Below are 20440 nucleotides of genomic sequence, written 5' to 3' on the forward strand. Positions count from 1 at the left end.
CAATGCAATCCCTATCAAAGTAACACCAGCATTCTTCACAGAGCTAGAACAAATAATCCTAAAATTTGTATGGAACCAGAAAAGACCCCGAATAGCCAAAGCAATCCTGAAAAAGAAAGCCAAAGCAGGAGGCATCACAATCCCGGACTTCAAGCTATACTACAAAGCTGTAATCATCAGGACAGTATGGTACTGGCACAGGAACAGACACTCAGATCAATGGAACAGAATAGAGAACCCAGCAATGGACCCACAAACGTATGGCCAACTAATCTTTGACAAAGCAGGAAAAAAATATCCAGTGGAATAAAGACAGTCACTTCAGCAAGTGGTGCTGGGAAAACTAGACAGGAACATGCAGAAGAATGAGGCTGGACCACTTTCTTACACCATACACAAAAATAAACTCGAAATGGATGAAAGACCTCAATGGAAGACAGGAAGCCGTCAAAATCCTCGAGGAGAAAGCAGGCAAAAACCTCTTTGATCTTGGCCGGAGCAACTTCTTACTCAACACGTCTCTGGAGGCAAGGGAAACAAAAGCAAAAATGAACTACTGGGACTTCATCAAAATAAAAAGCTTCTGCACAGCAAAGGAAACAATCAGTAAAACTAAAAGGCAACTGACAGAATGGGAGAAGATATTTGTACGCGACATATCAGATAAAGGGTTAGTATCCAAAATCTATAAAGAACTTATCAAACCCAACACCCAAAAAACAAAGAATCCAGTGAAGAAATGGGCAAAAGACATGAACAGACACTTTTCCAAAGAAGACATCCAGATGGCCAACCGACACATGAAAAAATGCTCAACTTCACTCATCATCAGGGAAATACAAATCAAAACCACCATGAGATATCACCTACACCTGTCAGAATGGCTAACATTAACAACTCAGGCAACAACAGATGTTGGCGAGGATGCGGAGAAAGAGGATCTCTTTTGCATTGTTGGTGGGAATGAAAGCTGGTGCAGCCACTCTGGAAAACAGTGTGGGGGTTCTTCAAAAAACTAAAACTAGAACTACCCTATGACCCAGCAATTGCACTACTAGGCATTTATCCAAGGGATACAGGTGTGCTGTTTCAAAGGGACACATGCACCCCCATGTTTATAGCAGCACTATCAACAATAGCCAAAGTATGGAAAGAGCCCAAATGTCCACCGATGGATGAATGGATGAAGAAATATATGTGCCAAGATATGTGGTCTTATATATATACATATATAATATAATATATATATATATTATATTTATATATATTATATATATGTATAATATATATATATATATATAAATCCCAAGATATGTGGTCTTATATATATATATATATATATATATATATGATATGTGGTACATATATATATATGTATATGTACATATATATATGTATATGTACATATATATGTATATATATGTATATATGTGTATATATGTACATATATACATATATGTACACGTATATACATATATGTATGTATATGTACACATATATACATATATGTTCATATATATGTACATATATATATACACATATATATATATATATGTATAACGGAGTATTACCCGGCAAGCAAAAACAACGAAATCTTGCCATTTGCAACTTTGTGGATGGAACTGGAAGGTATTATGCTAAGTGAAATTAGTCAGTCAGAGAAAGAGAAATATCATATGAATTCACTCATATGAGGAGTTTAAGAGACACAAGAGATGAACATAAGGGAAGGGAAACAAGAATAATATAAAAACAGGGAGGGGGACAAAACAGAAGAGACTCATAAATATGGAGAACAAACTGAGGGTTACAGAAGGGGTTGTGGGAGGGGGGATGGGCTAAATGGGTAAGGGCACTAAGGAATCTACTCCTGAAATCATTGTTGCACTATATGCCAACTAATTTGGTTGTAAATTTAAAAATAAATAAATAAATAAACAAATAAATAAATAAAATTAATAATTTAAAAAAAAACTATTGGGACTACAGCAAAATTAAAAGCTTTTGCATAGCAAAGGGAGCCATCAACAAAACGAAAAGAAACCTACTGAATGGGAGAATCTATTTGAAAATTATTTATCCAATAAGGGGTTAATATCCAAACTGTATAAAAACTTATACAGCTGAACAGCAAACATCAACAGCAAACAGTCTGATTGAAAAGGGACAGCGGACCTGAATAGACATTTTTTTTTCCTAAGGACATACGGATCGCCAACAGACACATGAAAAGATGCTCCATATCATGAATCATCAGAAAAATGCAAATCAAAACCACAATGGGATATCACCTAGTCACAGTATTTAGGCAAGAAAACAGAAAAGAAAGGCATCCAAGTCACAAAGACAGAAGTAAAATTACCTGTTTTCAGATGACATGATCCTATATGTAGAAAAACCCCCAGGGAATCCAAAAACGCTGTTAGAAGTGATTAATGAGCTTGGTAAAGTACCAGGTAACAAAATCAAGATAGGAAAATCAGTTGGTCTCTATACACTAGCAGGAAACTGTCTGAAGATTAAATTAAGAAAACACCACCACTTCCGACAGAAAATTAAGGAATAAAATGTTTAGGAATAAACTTAACTAAGGTGGTGAAAGACATACACTGAAAACTACAAAATACTGATGAAACAAATTAAAGAAGACACAAGTAAGTGGAAAGATATCCCATGTTCATAAATTAGAAACGTAAGTGGAAACATATCCCATGTTCATAAATTAGACGTTGTTAAAACGTCTGTACTACACAAAATGATCTACAGATTCAATGCGGTCCCAGCAAAATACCAATGACATTGTTCACAGGAATAACCAAAACACAATCCTAACATTTATATGGAACCACTAAATACCGAACCCCAAATAGCCAGAACAACTACAACTTGAGAAAGGATAACATGCATGGAGTCATTGCACTTCTTGAATTCAAAATACATTACAAAACAAGCTTAATTAGAACAGCATGGTATTGGCATAAAAACAGACACATAGACCAATGGAACAGAATAGAAATCCCAGAAATGGCCAACTGATTTTTGACAAGGGTTCCAATAATACACAATGGGGAAAGGATGGTCTCTCCAACAAATGGTGCTGCAGAAAAATGGATATCCACATCCAAAAGAATAAAAATAGACCCTTATATTTCACCATACCAAAAAATCTACTCAAAATGAATTAAAGATTTAAATGTAAGACCTGAATCTGTAAATCTCCTAGAAGAACACTTAGGGAAAAAGCTCCATGACATTGGTCTAGGCAATGATTCCTTGGACATGACACCAAGGCACAATGACAAAAGTAATAATAGACACGTGGGAATACATCAAACCAAAAAATATCTGCATGGCAAAGAAAACAATCAACAATGTGAAAAGGCAACCTATGGAATGGGAGAAAATATTTGGAAACCATATAGCCAAAAGGGGGTGAATATCCAAAATATATTGGAAACTCCTACCAATCAAACAAACACCACAAATAACCCAATGAAAAAATGGGCTAAGGATCTGACTAGGCACTTCTCCAAGAATATGTACAAATGGTCAAACAGTATATGAAAGGATGCTTGGGATCACTAATCACCGGAGAAATACAAATCAAAACCATAATAAGATATCACCTAATACCTGTTAGGATGGTTGTTATTTAAAAAAATGATAAGACTTGTTGGTGAGGTTATGAAGCAATTTGAACCCTTGTACACTATTGGTGGGAATACAAAATACTGCAGCTGCTATGGAAAATAATATGTAGGGTTTTCAAAAAATTAAATATATAGCTAACATATGATTCTGCAGTCCCACTTCTGAATCAGAATGTCAAAAAGATTTCTGCACTCCCATAAATCATTGCAGCATTATTCACAATACTCAAGATATGAAAACAAACTACATGTTTATCAACAGATACCTTCATAAAGAAAATTTGGTATATACACACAATGCAATACTATTCAGCCTTAAAAACAGGAGGAAATCCTGTCATATATGACAACATGGATGTGCCTGGAGGACATTATGCTGAGTGAAATAAGCCAGTCACAGAAGGACACATACTGCATGATTCCACTTGTATGAGCTACCTAAAATAGCTTTAGAGAAACAGAGATAAAAGTGGTGGTTGGCAAGAGCTGGAAGGAAGACGAGAGGTGGATTGGTGTCCAATGGGTATAACGTCAACAGTTGTACAAGATTAGTAGGCCCCAGAAATCTGCTGCATGACATCGTGCCTATGGTTAATAATACTTCATCATGCACTTAAAAATGTGTCATGAGGGTAGACAAAATGTTAAATGTTTGTACCACAATTTAAAAACTGTAGTATGTAGCATACAATGGAGTGCTATTCTGCCTTACAAAGGAATAAAATTCTGATACATGCTGCAATGTGGAGGAACCTTGAAGACATTATGCTAATTGACATATACCAGCTACAAAAGGACAAATACTGCATGATTCCACTTACATGAAGTACATACTATAGTCAAATATAGAGAGACAGAGTGTAGTACAGTGGTTACCAGGGATTGGGGGTAGGGGAGAATGGAGATTTGCTGTTTAATGGGTACCGAGTTTCAGTATGGGATCATAAAATGTTCTGGAGATGGATAGTAGTGACGGTCGCACAACAATGTGAGTGTACTTAATTCCACTGAACTTTACATTTAAAAGTGGTTAATATGGTAAATTTTACGTTATATATACATATACATATATATATATACAAATATATATACACGTACATATGTATATATATACATACATATGTATATATATATACATATACAAATATATATATGTATATATATATGTGTGTGTATATGTATATATACACACACATATATATATATATATATTTGCCACAGTAAAAATAAAGCATAACTGCCTCTTTAAACAAAATTATAACAATGTGCTGTGGAGTTTATAAAATACGTGGCAGTAATATATATGGCAACATAACATAAAGAGCACATGGGGAGAAATGGAAGCTTATTACTATGAATTTTTAACAGTACTTGTGAAGTGGTATGATGCCCCTTGAAGGGAGACCATGATAAAGCAAGACTGTGTATTATAAACCCTGAAGCAACCACTAAAATAGTTTTAGCTAGTATGCCAAGAAGAGAGAAATTTGAAATCATTAAAAAAATGTTCAATTTTTCCAAAATAAGTTTTAAAAAGAGGGAAATGGTAACAAAGGAAAGATTGGAAGGATAGGGAATGATCAAACGATGTGCCAACTAAAATAAACATAGTGTAAATATGAAGACACAGTTTAAATTTAAATGTAAAATTATATTATATATATTACATATAATATACTAACGGTAATCAAAAAGAACCTGGGGGTGCCTGGGTGGCTCAGTCAGTTAAGCGTCTGAGTCTTGATTTCTGCTCAGGTCATGATCTCATGGTTCTTGAGATCAAGCCCCACATCGGGTTCTGTGCTGACAGTGCAGAGCCTGCTTGGGATTCTCTCTCTCCCTCTTTCTCTCTCTGCTCTCTCTCTCTCTCTCTCTCTCTCTCTCAAAATAAATAAACAAACATCAAAATGAACCTGAAGCAGCTATATAGTAATCTCAGACAAAACAGACCTCAGGTCAAATTCATCAAGAAGACATAAAACTCCCGGACATTTCTGCATCTAACAGAGGTTCAGCATGCAAGAAACGAACAAACAAACAAAAAACTAATGAGGTTACAAGGAGAACTAATAAAATCCACAGTTATCGTTGGAGATTTCAACAGTCCTCTCCCAGTAATAGAACAATGGAAAGAAAATCAGCAATGAGGTAGAACTGAGCAAGGCCGTCAATCACATGAAACATATTGACATTTATAGAATATCTCATCCATAGAAAGGAGAATACAAATTATATTTAAGAGCATATGGAACATTCACCAAATTAAATCATATCTTGGTTCATGAAACAAGCCTTACTAGACTTAAAATAATGGGAATTCAAAAAAAAAGTATGTTCTCAGACTACGTTGAAATTAAAGTAGAAATTAATAAACAGAAAAATCTAGTAACACTTGGAATTAAACAGCACACCTCTAAGTAACCTGTGGGTCAAAAAGGCAGTCTCAATTGAAATTAGAAACTAGGTTGAACTGAACAATAATTAAAATACAAAATATCAAAGTTTGTGGGATGCAGCTAAGGCAGTGTTTACAGAGAAAATTGTAGATTTAAATGCTTAAGTTAGAAAAGAAGAAAGGACTCAAGTTAGTAACCTAAGATTCACTCCTAGGAAAGGATAAAAAGAGGAGCAAAGTGAAATCAAATCAAGCAGAAAGAAGAAAATAAGACAGAAGCCAAAATCAGTGTGACTGAGACAGAAAAACAATAGAGAAAATCTATGAAACAACAGACAAAAACTTATGCTTGACTTGGAAAATATTAGTAAATTGGTAACCTCTCACAAGAATGACCAACATAAAAGGTGTGAAGATATAAATATCAATATAAAGAATGAAAAAGGAGATGTTGCTACAGACTTGGAAACATTAAAACAGGATATTGCAAACAACTCGATGTTGAAAACTGGACAATCTAGGTAAAGATGCACTAATTCCTCAAAGAACAAAAACTACTAAAATGCCCCCAAGATCAAATAGATAACACGAATATCCCTATAACTGTTAAATAAATTGAACTTGTAGTCAAATACATTCTGAAAAGGAAATCTCTTGGTACTCATGATTTCCTTGGGAGAAACTTCCAAACAGTTAAAGAAATAATACCTACCATATACAAATGTGCAAAAAATTGAAGGGGAAGGAATGCTTCAAAACTCCACAACTTATTTTGAGAGGCTGAAGTTACCCGGATACTAAAACCAGATAAAGACATTACCAAAAACGTGATCTATAGTCCAATACCCCAACACCTTTAGAACATAGATGCAAGAAATTGTCAAAAGAATGTTAGGAGATCATATCCAGCACAATATTATAAATAATGATACACTATGACCAAGAGAAATATAGGCTGTTTCAATGTTTGGAAATTAATCAGTGTAATCCATCATATTAACAAATTAAAGAAGCAAAAACACACGATTATCACAATAGATGTGGGAAAAGCATTTGACAAAGTGCAACATGCATTCATGATTAAAATTCTCATCAAAGTAGGAATTGAAGTATACTTCCTCGAACACATAAAACACATTTACAAAAAAAAAACCATGCAGCTAACATTATACTTAATGTTAAATTACTGAATTACTGAATGCATTTTCCCTGAGATCAAAGGCAAGGTAAAGAAGTTCCTAACATTGCACTGAAAGTCTGAGTCAATGGAATAAGGCAAGACAAGGAAATAAAAATGCATACAGTTTGGAAAGGAAGATGTAAAATGATTCTTACAGTCAATATGATGGTCTACATAGAGAAGAAAAAAATAATCTACAAAAGAACTTCTAAAACCAATAAGGCAGTTTGACAAGGTGGCAGGATACAAGGTCAACACACCAAAATCAAACTTACTTCTATACCCTAGAAACGCACAATTTTATGCAAAAAATGAACCTCACATGAATCTGACACGCAGAAATGAACTCAAAGTGGATCAGAGTTATAAACGTAAAACTATGAAACTTTTAGAATAAAACAGAATAAACCATAATAAATTAGGATTAGGCAAGGACTTCTTAGATGTGGTATCAAAATAATGATGTGTAAATGAAATCATTGAGAAATTGGGCAACTTTGAGGTTGAAAACTTTTGTTCTACTTAAGACACTATTAAAGCAGGAAAGAATAAGCTTCAGCCTAGAAGAAAACATTTGCAAACCAAATATCTGAAACAGGATTTGCATACAGAATATGTAAGGAAATCTCAAACCTCCTCAATAAGTAAACAAACAACCTAGTCTGCTGTAAAGCGAGCAACAGACACGGTAACTTCAACCAAGATGATATAAGGATGGCACATAAGCACATGAACAGTGTTCAACATCATTAACTATTAAGAACATGCAAACAAAATTAGCCAACCCACACCTAGTTGGATGACTAAAACCACACACACACACACACACACACACACACGTGTAAATCATTCTCAAAGTGACAAAATTATACTAATGGAGAATACATCAGTGGTTGCTGGGGGTTGGGCCCAAGGTGGTGGTGATGGAATAGTTGTGTATCCTCGTTGTGGTGATGGTTACACTAATCTATACATTTATTAAAATTCATATGCCAAAGGGAAAATAAAACAAATTTTACAGTGTGATAATTTGTAAAACTAAAAATTAAAAACCTATGCACACACACACACACACACACACACACACGATATACCAGTACACACCAATTAGAATGGCTATAGTTAAATGTGCTGATTTTATCAAGTGCCGGTAGGGATGTAGAACTTGAATACACCACTGGCATAAAATGTAAAATGTTACAACTACATTGGAAAACGTGTTTGGCAGTGTTTTAATCAATTTAAGCTGCCGCAACAAAATACCACAGACTGAGTGGCTTATAGGCAACAGGAATGCAGTTGTTACAGTTCTGAAGGCTAGGCTGTCCAACATCAAGGAGCCAGCATGGTCACCTTTTGGCAAGAGCTTTGTTCCTGGTTTGTGCCGGGTGCCTTCTCACTGTATTCTCACTTGGTGAAAGGGGTGAGCTAGTTCTCTGGAGCCTCTTTTACAAGGACATTAGTGCCATTTTTGAGGGCTCTACCATCATGACCGAGTTACCACCTAAAAGTGCCCCCCCCAAATACCACCACCTTGGGCATTAGGATTTCAACATGTGAATATCGGGGGGACACAAACATTCAGACAGGCAGTTTCTTAAAATATTACACATACACTTGTCATATGATCTGGTCATTCTAGACCTAAGAAATTGCCCATGTGAAAGGAAAGCATACGTATATGAATGTCCAGAGCAGCTTTATTTGGAAAAAAAAAAACAAAAAACAATGAAACATTCCTAATGTCCATCAACACATGAATTGATGGAAATTAAAAAAAAAAAAGAAAAGAAAAGTGGTATTTCCATATAATGGAATGCTCCTAGCAATAAAAGGAAATTAACTATTGATACACACTACAACACCAATGGATTTCAACATGGTGAGTGTAAGAAGCCAGAAAAAAAAATGAGTATACACATTATTATTAAATTTATTTGAAATTCCAGAAAATGCAAACTAATGTATATTCACACAAAGCAGATCAGTGGTTGCCTGGGGACTGGAAAGAGTGAGGAGAGGCAGGAGCCAGGGAGTATAAAGGAGAAGGAGCAGAAAATTCATCACATGGAAATGTCACATCGAAATGTACCCCTTGGTGTGTGTGTGTGTGTGTGTGTGTGTGTGTAAGGAAAAGGCAATAAATAGGATTACATGGAGTGCCTCCAAGTTGCTGGCAAGATCCTAGTCCTTAAGGAGGGTAGTGATCACACATTCTGCCATATTAATGTACAAATGAGAAAATAAATTAGTTTTATATATGCTTCTATATTTGTGAGACATTTAAGAAAATGTATGTAAACACCAGAATAATAGATAGATAGATAGATAGATAGATAGATAGATGATAGATAGATAGATAGATAGATAGATCTACCTAGCTATTTCCTGCTACCACAGTAATAAAGGCCACTGTCCAAGTTCCTCTCTGCTTCTCCCTGTGAGTGACCTCATGTGGCCCTGTGTGGTGTGCCATGCCTTCCATCCTCTGAGGGACTAGGAGTAATAAACTCTTCTTTCAAAGGCAGTTCTCTCCCTTTCTGTCATTTTACCATACCTGATTAAAGCTAATCCTGGGTACATGTTAAAACAGAAGGCTGGCAAGTCCAAAACCTGTAGGGTGGGCTGTCAGGCTGGAGACCAAGGGAGAGCTGATGCTGCAGAATCCCTTCTGATCAGGAGGAGGTCTGTTCAGGCCTTCAGCTAATTACATGATACCCATATGTATTAAGGGGGACGATATGATTCACTCAAAGTCCACCTATTTAAATGTTAAATCTCATTCAGAATACCTTCATAGAAACATCCAGAACAAAGTTTGACCACATATGTGGACACAGTGGCCCAACCAAGTTGACACATAAAATTAACCATCACAAGTCCACCTCTGGTCATCTTGGTGCCCATATGCATCCCCTTAAACTGTACTTAATCTTCAAATAAAGACAGTAACAAGGTCATACTTCTACCTATCATGATACAATTATCCTGCGTACAAACAAAAACACACTATCCCTTTCACCACAAGAGGATGCAAAGTCACTAAGAGATGTTTACTCTCTCTCTGATATCCTCTAACTTAACTACTATGATGCAAATTTGACAATGCTTAAATTATATATCAGTTCAATGTATCTTATGTCATAAGATAAGAGGATAACAGAAGGAAGAAAAAGTTATTAGACAGACAGGTATAAATGCAGGAACATATTTCTAACAAAACAAGGAAGAAATACTCATAACAATTAATGTTTCCCTTTCTGTAACTAGTCACGTGGCCATAGCTGGTATTCATAACTACCTTCTTTTACTAACTCATTCCACATTTCCCTTGTCCTCAGCAAGCACCTCAGCTGGCCATGGTTCTTTATCTGGTAGGGTATCCAAGGCCTTCATTCCTGAAGGACCTGGCCATTAGCAGTCCTTCCTGAATTTGGTTGTTGTAGTTTTCCATTGAGCTTAATTACAGGGCATGTTATTACTAAGGGAGGCCTTAAGGGGCCTCCTGTATTCTAGACATACTCTTCCATGCCTCTCTTGTGGAGTGACAGTCCAATTTCCACTTGGTGGTCAGGATCAATAACTTCAGTCAGCACACTAATTCCCTTCTTTGCCTGCTGATTGAGGGGCGTGAAGAGCCTAAAGTGGCTGGGTGGCAGTCTTATTTTCCAATTCAATGCAATCATTATTGTGTCTCTTGGTGGAGGTGTTCCTCCCTTTGGAACAAAGACCTCTATCCAGGCCAGTGGAGCATAAGGTCATGGGGACAGGAAGCCAACTTTGTGCTAGTGGATCACTAGGGTGTGACAATGGGTGGTCCAACTCCCATTTACACCCTTTGATTCTTGGACCTGTGAACCCTGGCTATGGCAGAAATAGCACCATACGTTGGATGGTGAATCAGAGCATATACAGCCTCCTGGAGAGCCTTGCCCCAGCCCTGCAAGGTATCGCCACCTAGCTGGTGCTGTAACTGGGTCTTCAAAAGTCCTTTCTTAAGAGGACCTGACCTCCCCTATATTCAAGAGGTTCTGTGTCTATAAACTGGCTCAAGTCTGGGAATTAGTTGAGGAGATGTGACTATTTTTATTTCCAAGTTAGACTTTTTGTTCATTTGACCTAGAATTTTTGTGGCTATACAGATCAAGTAAGTATTTAGTAGGCTTCCTAAATGTTTCTCTTCTAGGAACATCATGATCAACTAGCCAATGCTATAGGCCTCTGGAAGCCAGACTATTCTAATTCCTGCTTTGACTATGCTGTCCATTATGGTAATCATGTCCACCTTACCTTTGGAGGTTGAGTGATGCCACTTGGCCCCTTCCACCCAGGAATGCAATTACTCCCGTTGCCTTTAGGTTCCTTTACTCAGTAGCAGCGATTCTCACTGTAAGTTCTGGTCTACAGATAAGAGTGATGTCCCAGCAGGCCCCTAAAGGTGAGGTAAAAAGTGTAACCCATGAGAAGGTGTGCTCTTCAAGGGTGGAGTTCTTCAAAGATGCTGGGTCTCCCCTCAAAAATGCATTCCTCACAGTCGTGGTGAAGGGTGTGCCCTGCAGACCCTCCCAGGGTAGGTGAGTAGGTCTTAAATGACAAATCTACTCCAACATTCAAACATCCCTAAGACTTTAAATCCTTTCTTCTACAGTAAACCAAGGGCAGGGCTTGCATTTCTAGCTCACTTACTGCAGACTACACTTTGGATCACGTGTTAACCAACCAAATAAAGTTTCAGAGCCCTTTCTAACTTTCTGTGCTGCAACATTAAATGAAGCATCTCTGCTTAGTGGGCCCATGTCAATAAATTCACCCTAATCCAAGGATATGTTCCTTACACCATTACCCCACATCCTTAATATCCATTCCCACACATGTCTCCCTATTTCTGTCTGTATGAATTAGAAAAAAACTAGTAGCTCTTTTGGAATGCAGTACACCTTCTCATGGGCTACACGTTTTACCTCACCTTTAGGGGCCTGTTGGGACTTGAGTCTTGTTATAGATGTAGAAGCAGAGAGAGGTGGTCGGTGGGAGGGTCCTCGGGGGCATCATCAGTGTCTTTCAAGGAAACGTCCTCAGGCATTATGTTTTCCATTATACTTTCTTCAGGCAATGCAGGGCTAATCTCTCCTCACTGGGGATGGAGAGGCGGCTTCTACTAGTAACGATGACTCATGATGTTAAGGACTCAATGTTCCCAGTTTCATTACTGGTCTTCCCCCATGTTCCCAATCCCATCTTTAGGATCCCATTGCTTCCCAATTGATGCCTACACTTTAATGGTGGATGTGCAGTGAGGTTTGTAATTCAAGTTCCATTGTAATTCAGCCATTGGATGAGACTCTCATCTCAGCCCTGCGGCTCCAGGAGATAAGGGGTCTCTTTCAGGGTAGATATAGAAACTTTCAGGCCAGACATAGAAGCTTTCAGGTCATTTATGAAGTGTTTGAGTGAGGAATTTGAATCTCTGAGCTCATTCTTTTCTTTTTCCCACTTTGTCCAGTGACATTAGGAGAAACCAACAATTCCCATTGTACTCCTTAGTTTCACAAAAAAATGTTTTAACGTATCATGTACATGCCCTCTCAGATCCCTGCCTTGTATGAGTATTTGATTAGGAGTATGCAATAGTGATATTTTGTGTATCTCTATTGCCACATCAGGCCATAGACTATGAGTGTGCTCTTTACTATTGGAAATAGAATTACTGGTGTCTTTAAATATAATCAAATTAGAGAACCAACTCCAGAACCCCACAACCAATTCAGAAAACTCATCCTTAACATTCTGTTCTTTAGAAAAAGAGAGAGAGAGAGAGAGAGAGAGAGAGAGAGAGAGAGAGAGAGAGAGATTCTGTTCTTTAGAGCCAGTTCTGGTATCAAAATCTGCATGAGTCAGGGTTCTGCAGAGAAAAAGACCAATAGGATGCAGTGTGTGTGTGTGTGTGTGTGTGTGTGTGTGTGTGTGTGTGTGTAGAGACAGACAGACAGACAGACAGACAGAGATACAGAGAGAAACAGAGACAGAGAGACAGAGAGACATTTATTTCAAGGAACTGGCTCGTGATTATGGAGACTGGTAAATCCAAAGCCTGCAGGATTGGCTGACAAACTAGAGACCCACATAAGAACCAATGTTGCAGCTCAAGTCTAAAGGCCATCTGCTGCAGAACTGCCTCTTGCTCAGGAGAGGTCAGTCTTTTGCTCTGTTCAGGCCTTCACCAGATTGGATGAGGCCCACCCACATTATAGAGGTCAATTTGCTTTGCTCAAAATTCACGGATTTAAAAGTTATTGTCATCCAAAAAACACTCTCACAGAATCATCCATAATAATGTTTGATCACATATCTGGGCACCATGACCCAGCCAAACTGGGTCACATAAAATTAACCATTATGCTTTATCATTTCTGTCCTTCTTTCACTCTCTCTTCCTTTATTTTTAACACATGGCAAAATGTTCACAGCTGTTGGTTTACATATATTTTTTTTTCACATTTTAGGCATTTATATTTCCTTCTTACATGCCAGAAGACTGCATTTCAGAGAAGCGAGGTGATTTTCTCAAGGCTAAACAGCCAATATTTGGCCATCCCAGGAATCAAACCCAGATCTTCTGACTTAAGATTCCTGGCTCTTTCTAATGATTTTAGTTCCCAAAACCTCAGCTGAGCGTGCACTGAAAGTTGCGACACTACCCATATTTTAAACCACTTATTGACATCCATAGTATCTCTGGAGTCACCTTGGTTTCTGTGATGTACCATTTGCAGGATGTGGGGCAAGGGTGGGCATTCTCAGTGCCATACTCTAGATGACTTTTTATTATTTCTGGATGTATTATATTACCTTGATGTTGCCTTGGACAGATAGCAGCACTCAAGAGACAGTGGAGTTGATGGTGTGGTTCTGGAAGGAGTAAGATGGATAGGGTTCTCTTTTCCATTTAGCCCATTTACCTTTTGAACAGGAAGTGCCAGTGAGTCAGTCCAGTAATGGCTGGGGCATTATTATTAAGCCTCCGCTCCTTAGGCTGCCACCTTATTTATTCTTCACAGTAGATAATGTTATCACCTTTTACAATGGGCCTGGATGGACTCTGCTGTCTCAGGTTCAGCACCATTTTGTGGCTGAAACAGCAAACAAAGATTTTTATTTTTATTTTTTTAAAAGATTGTATTTTTAGATGATAAGCCTCTTAAATGTTAATGGATCAGATGGTATACCTTAAGCCTGAATTACCCTCTATTTCATTGACAGTTTTTTAATAATAGGAATTAAATTATATGCTTCACAGGATGGGTGGAGAGAGGTGCAGAATAAATAGACAGAACCTTGGGAATCCAAGCTGGTGCAGCCATTCTGGAGAACAGTATGGAGGTTCCTCAAAAAACTAAAAATAAAACTACCCTATGACCCAGCAATTGCACTACTAGGCATTTATCCACGGGATACAGGTGTGCTGTTTCAAAGGGACACATGCACCCCCATGTTTCTAGCAGCACTATCAACGATAGCCAAAGTATGAAAAGAGCCCAAATGTCCACCAATGGATGAATGGATAAAGAAGGCGTGAGATACACACACACACACACACACACACACACACACACACACACACATTGGAGTATTACTCAGCAATCAAAAACAATGAAATCTTGTCATTTGCAACTACGTGGATGGAACTGGAGGGTATTATGCTAAGTGAAATTAGTCAGTCAGAGAAAGACAAAAATCACATGACTTCACTCATATGAGGACTTTAAGAGACAAAACGGGTGAACATAAGGGAAGGGAAACAAGAATAATATAAAAACAGGGAGGGGACAAAACAGAAGAGACTCATAAATATGGAGAACAAACTGAGGGCTGCTGGAGGGGTTGTGGGAGGGGGGATGGGCTAAATGGGCAAGGGGCATCAAGGAATCTACTCCTGAAATCATTGTTTCACTGTATGCTAACTAATTTGGATGTAAATTTAAAAAAATAAAAAATTAAATTAAAAAAAATAAAACCTGATGATTTCAATGAAAATAATACAATGGTCTCAGCAAATTAAACCTTAAAGTTGAATTAATTAATTCATACCATATTAATTTGTTTTTTTACAAAAGCTTTATTCTTGCATAAAATACCTACAAACCAGGAAAGTTTAATAGAGTTCCATGATGGCTCCAAGGCACTATCCTGTATATCATGATAACAACAACAGGAGATTCAAGAGGGCATACTCAGTTCGAGCCAGTGAATCTCATTGGCATCTTTGTGCCTGGCGCTGTGCTAGTGACTGTAAGGAATTCAAGGATGTAACCACTTTGAGGCGGGGGGGAGGGGGAAGGTATGAATTTAATCCACAAGCACACATTTCTGGTGGCCCTTTAGGCAGCCAGTGTTGTTCCAGGCACCATGGTACTCAGAAAAGAAACTTAAAGTGTTCACTCTTTAGTGAGATTTAGTGAGCTTAGAATCTAGTTGGGAATAATAGTGAGACATAAAGCCTTATGCATCAGGGAAGAAGTAGAGTAGCCATTAATTGTTGGGCTGTAAGTGCAATTAGGTTTCCAAGAACGATATTGAGGTGGACTGGTGCATTTGGAAAGGGGGTGGGAGAGGATTGCAAAATGGAGACTCAGAGGGCAGATAGGATTTATACAGACAGAGGAGAGGAGAGAAGGTATTCCTAGGAGAATGAGGAGAAAAGTGAACATGGGCACAGAGATGGGAATGAGCATGGCAAATGTGGGAAAGAGCAAGAAGAGCTCTCAGGACATGAAAGGAAGAAATGTTGGCAATATAGAACTGGCCTCATGGAGCCATGGAGTGCACAGTGGACTAAGAACCAGAGGGCCTGAATTCCCAAAGGTATTATCCTGGTTCTGTACTTACTACATGGGTGGCCTTGGTTAGGTCAGGTAGATGTTTTGTGCCCTGGTGCCCTGATTTACTCATGGTCACGTGAGGATACTGACAGTAGCCTGCTGCTCTCTCATGCTTGTTGCAAAAACCACAAGAGACGATGCCTGAAGAAGTGTTTTTTTAAATAGAAAAATTAAAATGAGGACCCTTTCTTCCACTTTATATTACACCAGCATGGTGAAGAAATGGCTCCTGAGTCTGCAGTAGGGTTTGTTTTCTAGTCAGCTTCAGGCAGAGGGTTACTGCATGTGGGGACAGGGGGTGCTTCTTAGTTGACATGAAGGCAATTTTTGCCCCTGTAGAGGGCCAGGCCTGGAAGCCTCAACCCAGGGGAGACAGATCATCCATGCAAGAGGTGTTTCTTGGGTTCTCCGCTGGGTTGTATGACCTCTCTGAAAGAGGTTCTCTGACATCAGATGAAAGAAGTCACGAAACTGTACACAAAGGCCAGTGAGGTGTGGTGGAAAGAGACCTGGACCTGGAATGAAATCTATCTGACATCTGATTTTAGGGTCTGCCCCATACTAAACATGTGAACTTAAGCAAGCAGCTTGCTATCTCTGGGCCCTGGTTCCCTCATCCGTCAAATTGAAGTAAAAACAACACTGCTCCACTTCCTTATAGAGTGGGTTATTGCAGGGGTCAAATGCACAACACATGAGAGGTTTCTGTAAACTCTAAAGTGGTAGGCCAACTTGGCTTATTTTTATTTTTCTTATTAATGAATGTAAACAGTTTTCTGACCAGTTGCTATCTACTATTTTGGCCTGCTCTATCATCACATCTGAAAGGTTATACTTCAGACAGCTAGTTGTACCTTACCACAGTATTAGCACCGCAGTTAGGCTGAATTCTTAGGGTTCCTGTATAATTAAACCAGAACTCCAACTTAGGATACAGATCACAGAGTCATAAACCATTTGAGGGTGGGGGAAAGTTTGGATCTGCAGTTAAAACACAAGGGCAAATTCACTCAGCTCTATTTTACTCCACATGATCATTTGCTTTATGTGGGCAAGAACACAGAGCTCAACAGGGTTTTCAGAATATTCTAGTTAACAAAAGTGTTCCCACTCACCTTCACTACTCTACAACCCTAACACTAGTCTGGATAAACCTGCACTAGTTTAGTGTCCTCTCAGTACTAGCATTCTAGCGCTGGCAGGCTTCCCCTATCTCTCCGCAGGAAAACAAAGAAAAGAAAAGAAAAGAAAAGAAAAGAAAAGAAAAGAAAAGAAAAGAAAAGAAAAGAAAAGAAAAGAAAACAAACAACCCACAGTGGGCTTCTTTGATTGGGTCTTAATTTCATGTGGTTGCCATTTTGTCTCACCTTTACACAAAATGCCTCACCCACATATAGAGCACACAAGGAGTTGGAAGAGGACCAGGGTTTTGTGGGAGTATTTGGAGAGTGCCCTTAAGAAGGTTGGGAATATCTCCAACCAAGGGAGAGAGATGGAAAGTGGGTCGTCTCTTCACATCCACTCAAGCAAGCAAGAGGGTCTTCAAGAAGACCACTGCCTAGAGCTTCAAATGAGCCCCCTCTCCATGAGGGACCAAGAGGCACCTGGAGCACAAGGCCGAGCACATCTGCCCTGCCCCCCAGCCCAAGCGCCTTCTCCTAGTGGGCGACCCCCATTGAGACGTCACCACTCGCGGCAGCCACTGTTTGGTCCGCGTCCTGTTGCCCCAGGAGACGACGTAGGCCTTTCCAAGAGTCTCAGAGTGAAGCCAGAGAGTCCTTGGCCCCGACCGACCGACCGACCCTTCCAAAGTGAGGCTCCTGCCTCCAGACCTAGCCCCTCCCCACCCCCACCCCACCCCCAATCGCCGAGGACCAGATTTCCCTCAAGTTGTCAGAGAAAGGAGAGCAAGGACGGCCTCATGGGTGACGTGGGAGAGGTCACCCGCACAGAGGTGACCGCCTCAGTACCCCCTCAAGCCGCGCAGAAACTCCTGGTTTCCTTGGGAGGTGGAGATCTTCCCCGGGCCCCAGTGGCTGGCAACCTCGGCGGAGACGTGATCCCCAAGACCACCGCGGCAGCAGGCGCCAAGGGAAAGGTGCCCAAAAAGGTCATCGCCAAGAGGGTGCGAGGCTCCGTCAAGTGGTTTAACGTGAAGAACGGGTACGGTTTCATCAGCAGGCATGATACCCAGGAAGATGTGTTCGTTCACCAGACGGCCATCACCCGGAACAACCCTCACAAGTACCAACGCAGCGTGGGCGACGGCGAGACGGTCGAGTTTGATGTGGTGCAGGGCGAGCGGGGCACCCAGGCCGCTAACGTGACCGGGCCAGCGGGTACCCCAGTGCAAGGCAGTCGCTACGCTGCCAACCGCCCCCGCTTCCGCAGGGGCTTCTACATCTGCCGCCGCGGGCCACCCCTGCACGGTCCCAGGGGCACTGAGGACGACGTCGACGAAGGTGAGGCCAGTGGCGAAGGCTTCACGAAGGCCCAGGGCCAGAGGCGCCGCCTGCCCGGCGGACCCCAAGACCAAAGGCTGCAGCGCTTTCCGCCCTTCCGCAGGGCCTCAGCCCTGTCTCGCGGCCCTTCGATCCTCGCTCCCACCAGCGGCCCGTGGCCTGCCCACCTGCCCGCGTCCACCCCAGCCTCAAGGCCCGAGTGCGCCCCTCGGCGGGGGCCCGGCCCCAGCTACCTGCTGAGTCGCCCTAGGGCTCGAGGCATCATTCCTGGTCCAAGACCCTCAGCAGGCATTTCTGAGGAGCTGGAGGCGGAAGACAAGGAAAGCGGGTGCGACGCAGGAGGGCCGAAGCAGAAGCACCCACCATGCTATGGATCCCGCCGCCCCAACAACCCACGCCACCGCCCGCAGCAGGTGCCCGGTGCCCAGGGCCAGGTCAACATGGGAGGAGAAGGCAAGACCGGGAAGGGCCCTGCGGAAACACCCGCTTCGGTTGCTGTGGCCAAGAAGAACAGCGCCGCTGAGGAGGAGGACACCTTGGTCGCTGATGTCCCCTCTGCCACCCAGGCCAAGTAACAACAGCCTGGCTCCTTCCCTGGGGACTCCCTGGCCTGGGCCGCAGGGGATGCCCCCTTGAGGAGATGATGCCCTTTAAAGCAACACAGCCCAAACATCCACCTTGACTGTTAGATTTGTGCCCTGAGAAAAATACATGCCTCTTCCCCAAGGTTTGAGGATAAACTACAAGATCTATATATTTCTGAATTCCCTCTTACCATCTGTGTTGGTAATTTCTGCACACACACACACACACACACACACACACACACACCACGTCATACTCATGCACACACCTCTGAATTTATTCTTTTAAAAGATCTGACCAGGACCATAGCTATTATTCTGTGTCACCAGGGGAATTAGTTGATGGACTAACAAAAATTACTTTTATTTTTAATAGAAAAACAAAGATGATCCGATATTGAATATTATCTTACATCGCTGTGTGATATTGCCTGAATGGTCATTTTTTCAATAAATCATTTCATGTTGCTTTTATCTATTATTGCTGTTGTCTGATTTAAAACAAAACAAAACACTCGTCAGCACAGAATTGTATTGAACCACTCCTTTCAGTGCTTTTTCGGAACCAGTTTTAGCAAACATCATACCTATTGTTCGTTCTTTTTACAAGTCATGAATTTAAGGCTAATTGTGGACTTGTGGGAGGCGAGGGTTGAACATCTCATGGATGTTCTAAAAGATTAGAATACACAGACAGGGAAGAAGTGTCCCCATCACATCCTCTTCCTCTGCCATTTGAGCAATAAATCTGAAGGGTGGGCCCAGCTACCCACATTTACTGCTTAGGTGTTTATTCTATGACGCAAAACTCAAAGAGCTGGACAAAACACCCACCCCCCCCAAAAAAAAAGGCTCTCTGGAAGCACAATTTGCCTCTATTTTTTAATGGATTCGATCTAATACCATTTTCACGAGGGGCTAGGGGTGTGTGGTGGAAATGGAAAGATACTGGTCAAAGGGTAAAATCTTTCAGTTGTAAGATGACTAAGTTCTGGGGACCTAATGCACAACATGATGACTATAGTTAACAGTACTGTGTTGTATACCTGAAAGTTGCTGAGAGTAGAGCTTTAATATTCTCACCATGACAGCAACAAAAGGATAATTATGTGAAGTGAATAACGTGTTAATTAACCTTATTGTGGTAAATGTTTCACGATATATGCATGCATCAAATTATCCCATTGTACAACGTCATGTATACAATATTATATGTCAACTACATGTCAATAAAGCTAGGAAAAAAACTGAAGAAAATTAAAAAAGAAAACAGGGATGGAAGCAGGTTTA

At 40.3% G+C, this 20440-nt stretch overlaps 1 protein-coding gene across 1 annotated transcript; it reads left to right on the plus strand.

Moving 5' to 3' along the window:
* Positions 1-17838: 17838 nt before the first annotated feature.
* Positions 17839-19624, plus strand: LOC131502014 (Y-box-binding protein 3-like). The gene has a single exon (XM_058712637.1). It carries the CDS (start codon positions 18026-18028, stop codon positions 19139-19141), a length of 1116 nt encoding a protein of 371 aa, XP_058568620.1. The 5' UTR covers positions 17839-18025; the 3' UTR covers positions 19142-19624.
* The last annotated feature ends 816 nt before the right edge of the window (positions 19625-20440 follow it).

Source organism: Neofelis nebulosa, chromosome X, assembly GCF_028018385.1.
Source record: "Neofelis nebulosa isolate mNeoNeb1 chromosome X, mNeoNeb1.pri, whole genome shotgun sequence".
Lineage (NCBI taxonomy): Eukaryota > Metazoa > Chordata > Mammalia > Carnivora > Felidae > Neofelis > Neofelis nebulosa.

Excerpts from the sequence above, each read along its gene's own strand:
- LOC131502014 (XM_058712637.1), top strand. The coding sequence starts at position 18,026 with ATGGGTGACGTGGGAGAGGTCACCCGCACAGAGGTGACCGCCTCAGTA.